A 17335-nucleotide genomic window follows, 5' to 3' on the forward strand; every position below is an offset into this window, starting at 1 on the left:
ATTTTAATGACCCCTTTCTTTTGTCATTTTATAGGTGTGTGGTGGTGCTACTGAACCCTAAGAAAAACAAACAGCATCATATCCTCAATAGCTCCAGGTAAGGCTTTCATACTTTTGTAACCAAAAACCATCCCTGCCCCCTTTTTAAATAACCAATAGCGTTTCGTTTATAATATCAGCGCTCGGGCCAGAGCCGTTGAGCTCGGTAAAGCCGCTCAACAGCTTATGACAGCCCCAGTCTAATAGATTAGCACTTTAGATTCAATATGAAACTTACCAAAGGATGTGTAGTTTGAAAAGTGTGTAATATACTGGTGTATGGCACCGGTGTTATCTCTTCTACTCATTAGTGCTGTTTGACTAACTGCTTCTTCTCCTAATCTCATCCATATCGCTATCGCTATCAAATATATCATTCTGTGTAGAATTCAAATGGGTCCGATATGTTTTGTGGTCTACATTGACTGGCGCATATGATTCGCTCCATGCTCTCATGTCTCTGGACCAGAGCTCACTGTGTGTGCTGCACACTGTTTCACCCCAATGGAAAGCACATTTACATTGTCTGAATCATTCTCATCCCCTGTAAAGTGCACTACTTGCAATTCACCATACAGAAAACACTAACTGTGAATGAGTGACCGATTTCAGCCACAGCTTCAGCGTCTATTTATTGTGTAGGGGGTGGGACATTTCAGATTCTAGAGAGCATTTGATTGGACAGAAAGTTTGATGAGAAGCTTAAGTGCGGGGTGATGTCATCAAAATCGTTGATCTATATTGGCCGGAAGTTAGAGACTGTAAGTTTTTAATGCTTATATTTTCTAAATGCAATTTTTTTTTTTTTGGAGCACACAAACTTATCGATAAACTTAAAGGGATACTGCACCCCAAAATGAAAATTTAGTCAATAATCACTTACCCCCATGTCGTTCCAAACCTGTAAAAGCTTCGTTCCTCTTCGGAATACAATTTTGGATATTTTGGATGAAAACCGGGAGGCTTGAGACTGTCCCATAGACTGCCAAGTAAATAACAGTGTCAAGGTCCAGGAAAGTATGAAAAGCATCGTCAGAATACTCCATCTGCCATCAGTGATTAAACTATAATGTTATGAAGCTACAAGAATACTTTTTGTACACGAAGAAAACAAAAATAATGACTTTATTCAACAATTCCTCTCCTCTGTCTCTCCCCAGATCACCATAGCGCCATTTTCGAGAATCTGACCAGTATGCAGATTTTTTTTTTTTTTTACCAAATTGGCTTACAGACACACAACCCTGTCTGCCACTAGTTGACCAAACAGATAGTCCTGTCCCAAACTCATGCTACTGGTTGAGCAAATATCGTAGTGTTGGGATATAATCATCATAAGCAATGGGTGACCAGATGGAGAGGAAGTCTCTTAAATAGCAGGATGCATACACTTCAACACTGTCTTAAATACTTCCCTCCACTCTCTAACAGGAAAACCATCACTACGCTCTCCTTCTCTCCTGATGGCAGATACGTGGTCACAGGTGAGGTAAGTACTCAATTGCTCAGTATATCTGTGATTTGTGGTTGCATCACATGATCCAGTAGGAAATCAGGAGCTCTGGAGCAGTATCTCATACTTAGATAAAGCTGATGCAGGCAGCTGTATGAAAATAAAGTTCTCTATCTTGCACTTTCAGGCCTGAAATCTGAAATCCCTGTGAGCAATGACTAACCATCAGTGTAATTAGTCTCTTGTCAATACAGACAAATGTGATGAGTATTGTTTCCTTCCTCAATTTTGCAGCACTAACATTTGGATAAGGAGGGATTTATTGCTTTAACTGCAATATATAAATCACACAGAAGCATGCAAGTTATGTCCAGATTGTAATAAAACACAGACACAAAGTATTACAACCATCAGAATGAAACTAAATGATTGAAACAAAAGATAACAGTATTCAAATATTTAAACCAAATAAATGTTGGTTTAAAGAAAAAATGAAATATAACAACTTCTGTAATCTGACATATCAGAAATATTAGCAGGAAGTGATGCAGAATGGAAGATGATTTTGTCTATCAGGATTTGATTGGATCATTTGGTCAGCTGGATTGATAATACCTTTTATTATTATTATCTTTCCCTTTATGTGCAGACTTAGTTATGTCATCTGAGTAGAAAAATGTGGTAGAAATAGTGTTTCTAGCCAGAGTGTTAAAAGGTTCCCTATTATGCTGAAATATCAGGCAATTTCAAAAGTGTAATTTTCAAGGCCTTTAAACATTTATTTAATCAAATCATGAAAATGTATGAAGTCATTATACATTTATGTAGTTCTGCTCAGCTCTGAAACATTTTTTTGTTGGGCTAAAAATCTCTGAGTGCAATCTCTGCAAAATAATTTTTTTACTATAATATATAATAAAACGATTGTATTATTTGAATGAGGAATGCTTGTATTATCCAATATGAATTTTTTTTTTCTTAAAGGGGCAGTTCACCCAAAAATTCTGTCATAATTTACTCACTTTCATGTATTTCCAGACCTGTTTGACTTTCTTTCTTCTGTGCAACACACACACACACAAAAGATATTTTCAGGAATGTTGGTAACCAAACAGATTTGGTGACCATTGACTTCTACTGTATGGATAAAAACACTGAGACATTATTCAAAATATCTTTAATTTAGCTCCACAGAAGAGAAAAAGTCGTCACATGAAGGTGGTTAAATTATACCCTAAATTATTATTTGAATTATTGGGTGAACTGTCCTTTGAGAATAATGTGCATTGATGAAGAGTCCATACTTCTGGTTAGCTGGCATGACTAAAGTATGGAAACAGTAGTGTGGACAGTGATCAGAGATGTTTGGACTTTGTTTGCAAGACTGAACATGAGCACAGATCCTGTCTGCTTCTCTTATCCACTAAATCATGTGGACAGGTGATGTGTGTGTGTGTGTGTGTGTGTGTGTGTGTGTGTGTGTGTGTGTGTGTGTGTGTGTGTGTGTGTGTGTGTGTGTGTGTGTATGTGTTTGCACAAAAAAATAATCCTTTCTGTTTGAGTGGAGTTCAGCATGTGAAAGTGATGTGAGTTTGTGCTTACCGGCTGCCATGGCAACAGGCGGCACTGTGCCAACCTGCACACAGACCGTGTCTGCTGTCATAAAAAGGTGAAAGTGAGAGCACCAAGAAAGGGCAAGGAAGAAAGCATGTAGGGAGGAAGAGAAAGAAAATGTGCCTGAAGAGACAGAAACAGTCTGGAATCGGCATTTGGTTCAACCTCTGACCCCCACATTCTCACTGTGAAGCCCCAGCAGCACTGAATGCAGCACAGTCCTGTATTAACGCGGGATGTTGTGTAAAATTAATCAGAATTAATCTTCATTAATTCCTTTTTGTTTGCCGTGATCAGACATGATCTGTCTTAACTGGAGTTGTGTAACGTGGGATTGAACTGACCTGTCTCAACATCTAATTTGTTAACGTGTTGCACAAACAAGCATTGCACAGAATGAAAAGGTTCTCTTGAATACATGCTTGCAATACATCAAAATATAAATCCAAGGATCCCACAGTCAGAAAATATGAAAATATCAGGGGATATTCAAAATTCTGTTTGGGAAAGTCAAGGACATTTCTATAATATATAACATGTACACATTTTTTGTTTATTTATTCATTCATTTTTGAACAAACTCTCTTATGCTTACCAAGGCTGCCTTTATTTGATCAAAAAACAGTGGAAAAATTTAATATAATATTGTGAAGTATTATTACAATTTAAAATTCAAATTTTTCTATTTTTCTATTTTTGTGAAAAATTGTGCTACATTTTTTTTTTTCAGGAATATTTTGATGAAAAGAAAATTTTAAAGAATAGCATTATATGTTAAGTAATAGACATATTTTGTAAAATTATAGATATCTTTGCCACCTTTGATCAGCCAATTTTGATTAATGCATCCTCGAAGAAAAAAATTTATCAATTCCTTGAAAAAAATCTTACTGACCCCAAACTTTTGGAAGGTAGTATGTATATATGTTGGTTGTATGTTTTTAAATATACAGTTTTTTGGTTCTAAAAATATTTCTGGTAGATATTGCTCTTATGTTGAGATTGTCTGGACTAAAGCATGTCGATAGCCTTCATAATCACACTCTCTCTCTCTCTCTAGAGCGGTCATATGCCGGCGGTGCGTGTCTGGGATGTGGCGGAGAGGACGCAGGTGGCGGAGTTACATAACCATAAATACGGCGTGGCGTGTGTGGCTTTCTCCCCTAACAGTAAATACATCGTCAGCGTGGGTTACCAACATGACATGATCGTTAACGTCTGGGCCTGGAAGGTGACTAGCAATATTCGTACAGTCATGAAAGATGGTTTTCATTTAGTTTATTATTTTATATTTGCTGTTTGGATAACTAGATTTGCTTTTCCTGAAGGAAATAGCAGTGTTTGCAATGCATCAAAGGAATGGTGTTAACACAAGGCAACACTATATTTGTAGTGTACTTATTTTATGTTTTGTTTTTGGATAAATGGATGAAATAAAAAACCGTACTCACAAGTGAGGATTGTTTCTATACAATACACAAATTATACAAGTGGAAATGTAGCACTACATCACTTGCTCACCAATGGATCCTCTGCAGTGAATGGGTGCCGTCAGAATGAGAGTTCAAACAGCTGATAAAAACATCACAATATTCCATACAGCCCCGTCAATTAACTTCTATTAAAGCAAAAAGCTTATTATATATATGATGGTGGAATTTTGAAGTGAGAGGATGACAGGGGATATACTTTTTCACAGGAAGTGTTATTATAAATAATGGACTGGTATTTCGGCCAGAAGCGATGGTTTAAAATTTAATAGCCTAGATTTGTTTCTTACAAACATGCAGCTTTTTTGCTTCACAAGATGTTAACTGATGGACTGAAGTGGTGTGGATTACTTATGGATTATTGTGATGGTTTTATCAGATGTTTGGAATCTAATTCTGACGGCACCCATTCACTGTAAAGATTCCCTGGTCAGCAACTGATGTAATCTTAAATTTTTCCAAATCTGTTGTGACAAAGAAACAAACTCATCTACATCTTGAATGGCCTCAGGGTGAGTAAATGTTAAGCAAATTGAATTTTTTTGGTGAACTATTCCTTTAATGTAGTTCCATTTTGCATACTCTGTGTTTACCATGATTTTACCCTTTTGATTGATGCACTTTAATCAACCAATAGCCTAAAAACAGATCCATAAATCATAGCATAAAAATTTCATAGACTGAATATTTGTCTTTTTGTCCTTTCAGAAAAATGTTGTGGTTGCCGCCAACAAGGTGTCCAGTAAAGTGACGGCTGTGTCTTTCTCAGATGACAGCTCATACTTTGTTACAGCCGGAAATAGACACGTGAAGTTCTGGTATCTTGACCACACCAAGTCGTCCAAGGTACACGTTGCTAAAGTGGCAAATAGCAGCTAGCCAAATCTCTACCAAATACAGCTCTTTTTGATCTTTCTGTCTGGCATTCCATCTCTAACTCTCTCTTAGCTGTCACCACAGTTGAAAATGTCACATAACATGAATTCCCAGCCCATTCATACAGTACTGAATATTATCCAGGTCATATATGAAAGTCTTATAAATGTCATCTCTCACAGGTGAACGCCACAGTACCATTACTGGGCCGCTCTGGTCTTCTTGGAGAACTGCGGAATAATTTCTTTAGCGATGTGGCTTGTGGAAAGGGTTTGAAGGCGAACAGCACCTTCTGCATCACTTCCTCTGGACTGCTCTGTGAGTTCAACGACAAAAGAATGCTGGACAAGTGGGTGGAGCTCAGGGTGAGTGATGAGCACACTGTCTGTCACAAACATGAATGAATGAGTAGGTGCCATAGAGTTCAATAGTTAGATTCAAAATGTAAAAATGGCATTCAGAATTGATTTTTAGATGATGTCAGCTCCTATTTTATTCAAAATAATTCAAAAAAACATTAAAGATCCACATTTCAAAATAGTTACTGTTTTCATTTGTAGTGAATACTACATATGAACCCTTGATAACTTTAGCTACACTGAAAAAAATTTATTGAAAATTTTCACAAATTGCTAGTAAATTAAAAAAAAAAAAATTTACATGACGTTTTGATTTTCTTGTAAAACATACTCCAGTATTTTTTGTTTTATTTACAACTTTGAAACAGAATTTGATCAGTTTAGCTGCCTAACTATGTACCTATATTTGGATAATATAGGATGTTGAATCCATTAGGGCATAAAAACAGAAACTTGTGTGAAAATACAATTTTCGCAGGCTGGTTTTAGTTCTGAACAATTTTTTTTTTAATCTCAATGGAAAATGAATGGGCAAAATAATTCTGAGAGGTCACTCTTGAACATGTTTGTAAAAATAATATGCATGAAATTAAAGCTGTTTTATACTTGGAGTTAAACTTAAAAAGTTCAATTGTCCCATTTTTACCCACTAATTTGTAGTTGAGCTTTGTTTAGGCTTTCTTGTCTTTGTGTTTTGTGTTTCATCCATGTTAAGCTGTTTTTCCTTTTTCTGATATTAAAGCCCCTGTAACGGAGGGTGTTTCTAAGCTCTCAGCTGTGTTAAGCAAGAGAGGTGTGTGTTAATTACCAGTGCTGCTATTACTGTCGTCTAATATTAGTCTGTTCTGCTTCTCCTTTCACACTGTCCAGAAAAATGACAGTTTCGCAGTAAGTTTCACATCAGAGCTGCGGATTCGGCTGTCACGTCTCATTGTAAAACTCATTGAACGACATGTCACGGTGCTGCTGTCAGTCATGCTCTCCAGTACACTGGATGTTTGACCTCATTACCTTCACTTGCCAGTTATCACTCTAATCTCAGACAAAGCACTTCACATTATGTATGATCAGGGTTTAATTTTTAAATACCCATCATTTCCTGCATACACTGCCCCTTTTGTGTGTTTGTGTTAAAAAAATATATTACTATTATTATTATGATAGAATTTTTGTATTTTTACATTGCATTGTTTTACATTTCTTAATTATGTATTTAATTATTTTACTTATTAATAATTATAATTCATTATTTAATTGCATAGACCACCCCTTTTGTGTGTTTAAAAAAACAATAATTATTATTATTATTAATATTATAATATTGATTTTAATATATTTGATATATTGCATTGTTTTAATTATGTATTTAATTATTTTAATTATTATTTAATGGTGTTAATTATTTAATTGTATTTTAAAAGGTATTTAATAATATTTTGATTATGTATTTCATTATTTTACTTATTATTAGTATTAAGCATTCAATTGTATTTTGAAAGGGTACTGAATAATATTTATATTTATTTTTTTATGTAAATTAACCCAATATATGAATATACCAACATGATATTTTATAATTCAGTGCATTATTATATAATTTATAGTTTTTAATTCAGTGCATTATTTTTATTTACTGAAACATCAGATAGAGTAGTAATGTCTATTTAAAGAAAGTTTTTTGTATCTCACAAAAGAGGAGAAATTTGTATTTTGGAAGACATTTAGAAAACCGTTAGAACTAGGCAGCCGTGTTATGAACTTGAACACATGATTTAGAGCTGATATGAGATCTTGACAAACTGTCAAAGTGGGTCACGGTTAGAGCAGGTGGGCACTGCACAATTCTGCTTTTGTACAGCGAAAACAAGAAAGAGTCAGAAGAGTGCCAGAAAGAAAGGGAGAGGATGGTAAAGGATACAAAAGCCCCTCTGTCTAATAGTTTACCAACTATTATTACACGGCTCTGTGGAATACTTGATTCTGATTTTTGAGTCGTGATTTTTTAATGTTTTTTATTGGTTGATAATGGCAGATAAAAGCTGATAACACAGGCTCATCCGAGGAACTGAAGTCGTCGCTATACTCCTTCTAGGAACTGTTTTTTCTTGGTGGAAGCTTTGCGTTTGTTTAGCTAATAAAACATTAAATCTCGATTTAAAAATTATGTCATCTAGGTATCACAGACTCGCTCTCTCGTTTCATGCAAATGCAGCTGCTGCCATTTTGCTTCGATTGTTTTGTACGCTGTAATGGATTATAAGATAACTAACAAAATGGTACGATTTTAAAACATTTTCGTCTTAAATCTTTTATTGCTTTAATTATTTATGTGGTGAAATGTTGCAAGTAGGTATAACTGCAGAGCAGAGAGCTCCAAAATGGGGCGGGGTCTCCTCGCGCAAAGACTTTCACCATTGGCTGTGGCTTCAGCCAGTTGTTACTGACTTACATTTCAAAATAAAAAAATTTAAATTAAACATTGTTTCTAGTTCATCTAAAATTAAATATGCTTTATAAATAAATATTCTCTGTGAGATGTAGGAGGGGGTAGCGACGCTGGGCGTAACTAAAAAGGTGCCATTGTCCGGTGAGGTCCGGTTGGGGAGTTACGGAACAATCTCATATCGCAAAATCTTATTAACTGTTTATCTCCTGAACTGCAACTTTCTTTACCACGATTTTCAGGTTAAGGTTAGGGTCAGGTGTGGGGTAGGTTTAGGGGTTAGCATTTTTTGTAGCATAGTGTAGAATCAGCTGTGGGGCGGAGTATCAGTATTTCGTGTCTAATAATTTACTTATGTGGCAAGTAGCAGTGTAATAAGCGGGATAATGTACATCCAGCCGGTTGTTATCGCAGAATAACCCCCTTCAGAGTGACACAAGACCTGTCCATGTGTCGGAGGTTATTCTGCGATAACAACCGGCTGGATGTAGATTATCCCTTACAAAGAGCCCAAGTATCATTGTACAGCTTGATTATCTAAAAGTGAACTTCGGTCTCTTGGCATAAAGCTTATTTAGCAAGTAGTCCCCACTGTTCTTATCTCACTAAATTAAATTAGATATTTCAGTGAAGCAGGCTCTTAAATTTCAATATTAGATTTTTCTCATTAGGAACATCTAACAGCCAATGGAAAAAGACACAAATGAGCTCTTATCTTGTCACTTTCTGTACTCAGGCACTAATAATTTTTTTTTCACATTTCATCTCTTTATTGCCACCTGGATCATATTATTTTTTATGTTTTATATCTCATCAGCTTTTATTTGCTCTTTGTGCACTGTGCATTTCCCATGCAATTATCAGTGGAATTTAATAAGACATCTCAATTGAATGCCTGGAGCTCTCATTTTGTCTCATTACAATGATTACAATGATTAGGTCCACATGGTGAATATGCTTTTGGGTAGTTGCTTTTTGGGTAGTTGCTTTGCAGGTTTCAACAGAATTTAAATGCCCATTGTTTCTTCCACCACCCACCCATTGCTGTTTGATTGTTTTTATTACTAGAATGGCATTTAAAAGACTGCACTTTATCTAGATATATATATATATAGTACAAAATTATTATCATTTTAAACAACAGAAAAAGTGTAGTGTGTATGTGTACAGTATGTGTATATATATATAACCATTTAAATGCTTTCTGTATAATTTTACCTATTTTTCCCCCACAAGCAATTCAAAAAAATTAAAATAAATAAACAAATAAATACATTTAAAATAAATGTAAAATGTAAAATGACTTAGATGTCACTCCAAAACTCTGGTCTTAGGAATATTCATATAACTCAATTTCTAAATTTTTCTCTCTCTCAGACGAGTATGGCCACGTCTCTGTCCGTCAGCGAGGATCTGATCTTCTGTGGTTGTGCTGATGGTACTGCGAGAGCGTTCAGCCCCACTGACCTGCACTTTATCTGTACGCTGCCTCACCCTCACAGCCTGGGCACAGACATCGCCACTGTTACGGAGGCCAGGTAAGATCAGTCACATTAGTGAGTCCTGGTACAACTACTAGTTAGTCCCATTTTATCAGTATACTTGTACTATACTTAAAGTACCATGTATTACCTTCACTGAACCATGGTACCACAACAATACATTTTGTCATTGCTCAGAATCATTGTAAAATATAACTGTGTACAATCCCTTTGTCAAGAAGTCAGAACAGCAATAATATATATATATATATATATATATATATATATATATATATATATATATATATATATATAGACTCAATTTAATGAATATATATATATATATGTATATATATATATGAAATGTAAATGGAAGCCATTTCATAGAAAGACAAATATTCATAATGAACAAATGTACTGTTAAAAGACTGACCCAAGCATGCCAGTGGATACACCACTCCCAGAATGCACTTTGTCATTCTGTCTCTCTTTATAATTGGCAGTAAATAGCAGTGGTCTAAGTGTGGGTTCTGCTTGGAAACATTTTCTTGTGACACTTGCTTGTGACCTCGCAGTATTTAATGTTCCTGTATTCTATCGGATCTCTCCACAGCCATCTCTTCACCTACAAGGAAAACGTCCGCTGTCCTGACACGGTGGCTGTGTCTTATGACCCCACGAACCGCTGGCTGTCCTGTGTCTACAGCGATCACAGTCTGTATGTGTGGGATGTACGTGATCTTCGTAAAGTGGGCAAGGTGTACTCAGCTCTCTACCATTCGTCCTGCGTATGGAGCATGGAGGTGAGAAACAAGACATACATTTTAAACTTTAACTGAAATAAAGTAAAATAAAAAATACTTATTAGGCTACATGTTAAATAGGACAAACATTTCATGCAAGCATTAAGGTGGTGACAGAAAGACAGTGCTGATTAGGTGGATGCTAAAAAATAAAATAAAGTACCAAAAAACAGGTGTTTACTTTTACCTACAAAACTAATTTCATGCATTTCAAGATAAGAAAAGTATTCAGGATTATGAGAAAATTCAGTCAAGTGTATTCAGACTTCTGACTGGTGCGTATGGTAACATGTTTTGTCTGTTTTTGTCCTTTCATTGTGTTGTGTGTTGACATTTTGCCTGCTGGAATAATGTGAGGCAGGTCTTTTGTATTTCAGCCTCATGTTTTTGTATTATTTTTGTGAGGCCTGATGTGAACTCATACAATGTTATTGTATTAATGAAAACCCACCTGCTGTAGGTTTCAGTCCTCAGTCTTATATACTGGACAAAATTTTTTATTTTTTCCATTGTGACAGGCTACATATGTTTTAAAAACCTGTGGGATTTGTCGACATACAGCATATACTGTATTTTCAGGTTGTGTCATGGGCTGTATGCACATATCGGATCACATGAATGTGACTTCCCTTTTGGTTTGTTGTGTCTGTCTCTAGTTGTCTGGCATTTTGTGACCTTATCAAAGTTCCTGAAATATGTCTATAATTACAGGTCAGGTTTATTATAATTATCTAAAACTAAAACCATAAAAAAAACTTTATCAGAAATACAGTAAAATAAAAGTTTATGTCTATAATTACAGGTCAGGTTTATTATAATAAAACCAATATATTATATATATATATATAAACTATATAAAAATATATATATATATATATATATATATATATATATAAAAAAAACTTTATCAGAAATACAGTTGAAGTGAAATAATTTATTTGTTCAAATTGAAGTTAAATAATAATTCAGTTGTGACTATATTCCAGATATGCCTAAAATATCTTATTACTTTTACACAGTTGCTAAATAATAAAGACACTTTTTCATTAGAATGCTATCCTATCCAATGCTAGATTGTTCTGTATAGGCCTTGTGTTCCACTCAGATGGGTATTATAAAGAGGGTATGTAATTAATGCCCAGTGCATAAGACCGCTCCTTCTTGTTTGGTTGATAATGACCTAATAGAGTTTAAATGCCACATTAGAGTAAATACACCTGAATTTGTTTGTATGATGTAATGTTGTGTATTTTGTCAGGTTGAATCACTTCTCATTCCTTTGTCCTGCAGGTGTACCCGGAGACGAGGGATAGAGAGCCGCATCTGTCTCCCGGATCGTTCCTCAGCTGTTCTTCTGACAATACTATCCGTTTATGGAACACAGATGCTCAGAACACCACCCTCAGCCGAAACGTCATCAGCAATGTGAGTTTTGGAAACTCAAGACTAGAAGCGAATCCAATTTTGTCTTTAAGGTGTTCTGTTTTTTTTTTTTTTTTTACTGCAAAAAATAGTACTGTTGTTCTTTTAAACTTCCCATTCATCAAAAAACTAAATATTAAGCAGCAACTGTTTTCAATATTAATAATTATGAGAAATGTTTTTTGTGCAGCAAATCAGCATATTAGAACGATTTCTGAAGGATTGTTTGACACTGAAGACTGATGTAATGATGCTGAACATTCAGCTTTGCATTACAGAAATAAATTTCATTTGAAAATAGATTGAAATTGAAAATGTTACTTTAAACTATAATAACATTTCACAATATTACTGTTTATACTGTATTTTTCGATCAGATAAAGCCTTGGTGTGCGTAGGAAACTTGTCTCAAAATCTAACTTTTCAATGGTAGTGTATTTTCTGTGAAAAACAGCATCATACTTAGGGTGCTACTGTGAACCGATACATATTTCTTCCATAAACCGCATATTTTCATTTAAAAAATGAGCTGCTGTACTATCAGTAACTCTGGCTTCAAAAGGTATTTAGACATTTTAGCCACATGTCAAACACTTTATTATTGTCAAACCTCAGAAGTAGGTTAGAAGTTTGTTAAAAAATATTGCAAAAATGAAAGGTTTTACAGATGCCATTTGCTTTCAAATTTATATGACATAACAATATTCATGCATTTTAAGTATATGTCTCTGTAAAAATTTAATGAACAAGTCACAAATTATAATTTTTTGTCACCAAAGGACCTCCAGAAGGTTATTTATATGGACAGCAACACCTCCTCCCTGCTGGACACAGAATGCACAATCTCCAGTAACTCTGAGAAGGTTGACCCACAGACCTCAGACAACCGGACAGGCATTAGGACCATCTGCGTGAGCCCAGACGGCCTGCACCTGGCATCAGGGGACCGCAATGGAACACTGAGGTCTGTTTTTCACATGTCTGCTTAACACTTCTTCACTAATTGATTTGAGTTCATTGATCCTCTGAGGGTTTTAATGGAAAGGACCATGTTTTTGTGTACTGGGTATCACATGCATGTTACACCATCTATGAAAACTGTGTATATAATGTATTATAAAATATTCCCAATGATTTTATACTATATTCTACTTAAAATGTAAAAAATGTTTTAGCTAATCAGACCCTCACCGAACTTCTGTTGTTTTCAGAATCCATGATTTGGAAAGCATGGAGGAAATTCTGGACGTTCAGGCCCATGACTCTGAGATCTTGTGTCTAGAGTACTCCAAACCTGAGACCGGTGAGTGCTGAGTGGTTTTTTTATAGATCTGTAGCTGATTAAATCCTACACTGAGGTGCCACTTAATGCCTCAGTAAAAAGGAAGTGCTGATCCAGCTCAGATGCTCAGCAGATGCTCTGTAACCTTGGAGTCGTCATTTCACACATATGCCACCAGCAGTGTTTCCAGAGTAAACTTCACAGCTCTGCCTGGTTCAACTTAAAATTGAAGTCATGTTTTCTATCTTAAAATACCCTCTCAATGTTCAATGTCCCGGCTTAATGTACAGGGACAACAATAAGTCATTTGTTGAGTTGATCATTCTTTAAAAAGTTTAAATAATATGACTCTGTGTGCTGCTTTTAAAACATTGAAATGTTTGTCTGAACATCCTGACCGTCCCGACATAAAAGCATTGGCTCAATCAATGGACTTGTTCAATGGACTGTTGGACTGACCAATGGCAGATGCAGAAATGTTCAGGAAGCCTGTCTGAAAACATCATTTTTCATGTTTGTAGCACAGAAATCAGCTTTAAGCACTATCACTAACATCTGTGACACGCTGTCAATTACCAAAGAAAATGATTCTTGTGCTTCAGGTTGTAGAAACAACAAAAAACATCCTACATCAAAAACATCAGTATGCAAGCGAGCAGCAATGTGTGTAAACATTTAAAATATGCAGTTATCAGTGCCACCAATTTTGCGGTAATCGACAGCGTGCCACATATGCTGCTGATAGAGCTTCAGTTGTAAATAATCCAGAAAGTTATTTTTCAGAGGAACTGAAAGGAAGTAAAAGAGCCACGGGTATCCATTTAAGAGAGCAGACGTGACATGGATAATGACATACCAGTAATAGTTGACTTAACAGTAGCTGATCCTAAACATCAAGATAATATACTTTGGAAACTGTCAGCGTTCATAAAAAAGTGTAGCAATACAGTCTTATGGTATAAATAGAATACCACGGTATTATTATTGTGATAATGCTCCAGAAAAATCATGCTCAGGTTTTTTCTGGGTAGTTGCTAGGATGCTACTTAATTATATATGGCTTGAGTCCAGTGTTCTCAAGTCTCAAGTCTCAGTTTATTTATAAAGCACAATTAAAAACAACTACAGTTGAATGTGCTGTACAATGTTCTATGTTATACAAGCAATGTTATACAAAACATGTATACAATCATCACAAGTCATAGGCTGCAGTGATGAGATACGTTTTTAACTTTGATTAAAAAATATGTAATGTTGGTGCAGTTCTAATATGGATCGGTAACGTTTTCCAAAGTTTAGGTGCGGATATGGCAAAAGCTTGATCACCCCTAGATTTTAATGTTGACTTTGGAAATGTTAACAGGAACAGTGTTATTTTAAAATTATTTATATACTTTTATAAAAAATATTATATTTGTTTATTAATATTTGTAACTTTTATTTTTATATTTTCAGTTTTTAGTTTAAGTGTTAGTGATTTTGTTATATTAGTTTTTTTTTTTATCTGTTATTTATTTAATCTATTTAGCTGTTTAGCTGTAGTATTTTAGTATTTTAACTTTTTTTATTTCAGGTAGTTGCCAAGGCGATATTTCTAATTTTTGTTTAAAAATTTGAAGTTTTTATCTAATATTTATTTTTAATAACATTTTTGTTTTATTTTATTATTTTACATTTTTTAATTTTGATTATTTTATTTTTAGATTTATTTCAATAAAGAAAACTATAATTTTTAATAATTTCACTTTTAGTTAACATCAACAACAATGCTTTGGTCCCTTCTCTAATGTAAATCCATGGGATTTCTTCATGCTTATTCTTCCCTATTACATTGGAAATGGCTTCAACCATCACTCACTAGAATAGTGTAATTCTCTCCAGTTTTCTAAAGCTCTTGAGGCTCTATGCAGGGCTGGGGGTTTAGAGCAGGCATATTGAGAGTCATGATCTTCCCCTGTTAAGTGCAGTTCAGTGTGAAGTTGTGCTGAGCATGTGTTGCCTTAGCTGGTGTTTTATATCAGGCTCAAGGCCAGACATTGAGTACAGCTCGATGAGAAACAGAACATCTACTAGAACACACAGAGTAGAAGTACACAATCTCGCCTTCTCGCTGGCTTTCCTCTCCTGCTCTTTCGTGACACTGTGATAGGGTTCTCTCAGTTTAATGGACCATTGATCTCACCCACTGTAACAGGCCAAAAATGGCTTATCTACCATAATCTGCATGGTATTTAGACATTTTCTGCACTGAATTGTTTAGAATGGATGTAAAAATGGTCAGTTCAAAGGATCCTAGCATACTTGCGGGGAAGTTGTGGCCTATTGGTTAGAGAGTTTGACTCCTAACCCTAAGGTTGTGGGTTCGAGTCTCGGGCCGGCAATACCACGACTGAGGTGCCCTTGAGCAAGGCACCGAACCCCCAACTGCTCCCCGGGAGCAGCAGCATAAATGGCTGCCAACTGCTCCGGGTGTGTGTTCAAGGTGTGTGTGTGTGTGTTCACTGCTGTGTGTGTGCACTTTGGATGGGTTAAATGCAGAGCACGAATTCTGAGTATGGGTCACCATACTTAGCTGTATGTCACATCACTTCACTTATAAACTTGCTCATTTGGTTTTGCTGTACCTGTTTAATATGCACTTCAGAAAACAACTGATCCATTCTAAATGGCCTGTGAGGATCTGTAATTCTCACGAGCTGCATTTTGATTTGTTTTTGCAGTTAAGAACATCATTATCATTTGTGAGTCTGCTCTGCAGCTGGTAGAATATTAAGAGTTTTCAGATGGGAATCTCTTGATAGAGATGAATGCTCATTTCAACACGATCTGCCTCATTTCTTCTGCTTGGTGCTGCAGAAACATATCATGTTCTGTTCTTACACTGTTCTCACTGTGAATCAGTGAATCAGCTTGTGGTGTGAAAAGTGTGAGAACAAAACCGGATATTGAACTTTTAAATACTATTCCAGAAATGCGGTTTGGCTGGTATATCCTTACAGAGGGGCTACCGGTAATTGTATCAGATGATAATATCATGACGTGTTCGTTTTACTAACATTGTATTTACGTATACAGTAAAAACAATAATATTCTGAAATATTGCAATTTAAAATAACGGTTTTCATTTTAATGTATTTTAAAATAAATTATTTCTGTGATGCAAAGCTGAATTTTCAGCATCATTACTCCAGTCTTCAGTGTCACATGACTTTCAGAAATCATTCTAATATGCTGATTTGCTTCTTAGGAAATTATCTATGTTCAAAGTAGATTCAGGATTTTTTTGGCACTTAGAAAACTGAGTTTATGTTAAATATGTGTGTGTTAGGGCTGAAACTGTTGGCCACCGCCAGCAGAGACAGACTGATACATGTTCTGGATGCGGATCAGGAATACAGCCTCCTGCAAACTCTGGATGAACACTCTTCCTCTATCACTGCTGTCAGATTCGCTGGTGAGATCTTAACAGCCTTGCCAAGTTTTATTTAACAACAAATGCTGGAAATGTTCATGTGTGACGTCTCTGTATTTGTGTCAGCTAACGATGGGAAAGTCAGAATGATCAGTTGCGGTGCTGATAAGAGCATCTACTTCCGCACGGCACAGAAGGTGAGATCACTTTTTGTCACATTTAGATGTTTATTATTTACCATAACCTATAATGTTTTCATTGGACATCTTTAAAATGGAAAGAGTGGCATTTCTTTCATTGAGTGAAATGTAAGAGTCCCGAGTCAGAGCTGTCAGATTCCTCAGGCCTCAAGAAACCGTTGCCAGAGATTCAAAGAACACCTGATTTAAATAGACACACAAGCACTTAACACTTGTCTGCAAATGAGATACCAGCGGCCAGTGATTAAGTACGAGACACAAACAAGCACTTCTGATGTCCTAAATGAATCCTGACATATCAACATTGAGGTCTTTGAGTTTGTTCCTGAATGAACATTCAGAATTAGGATCTGTTGAGATTAATCCACAAAACATTACATATAATTAAATATTGTCCAGTTAGAATTAACATATATGTCCAAATGTCTGAGAAGAATAGTTATGTAATAGTTATACAAAGT

The 17335-nt window shown here is 35.5% G+C and overlaps 1 protein-coding gene across 1 annotated transcript in view; it reads left to right on the plus strand.

Annotated features, from left to right (window-relative positions):
* LOC109079080 (mitogen-activated protein kinase-binding protein 1-like) overlaps positions 1-17335 on the plus strand; it is a 45821-nt gene that overhangs the window by 16735 nt on the left and 11751 nt on the right. The window contains 13 exon segments of the mRNA XM_042773604.1: positions 35-97; positions 1471-1528; positions 4167-4337; positions 5305-5442; positions 5655-5837; positions 6702-6719; positions 9652-9812; positions 10369-10558; positions 11849-11983; positions 12760-12944; positions 13192-13283; positions 16591-16716; positions 16801-16871. Coding sequence (XP_042629538.1) covers positions 35-97; positions 1471-1528; positions 4167-4337; positions 5305-5442; positions 5655-5837; positions 6702-6719; positions 9652-9812; positions 10369-10558; positions 11849-11983; positions 12760-12944; positions 13192-13283; positions 16591-16716; positions 16801-16871 — 1591 coding nt within the window.

Source organism: Cyprinus carpio, chromosome A17 (genome assembly GCF_018340385.1).
Source record: "Cyprinus carpio isolate SPL01 chromosome A17, ASM1834038v1, whole genome shotgun sequence".
In the NCBI taxonomy this organism is placed as follows: Eukaryota; Metazoa; Chordata; class Actinopteri; order Cypriniformes; family Cyprinidae; genus Cyprinus; species Cyprinus carpio.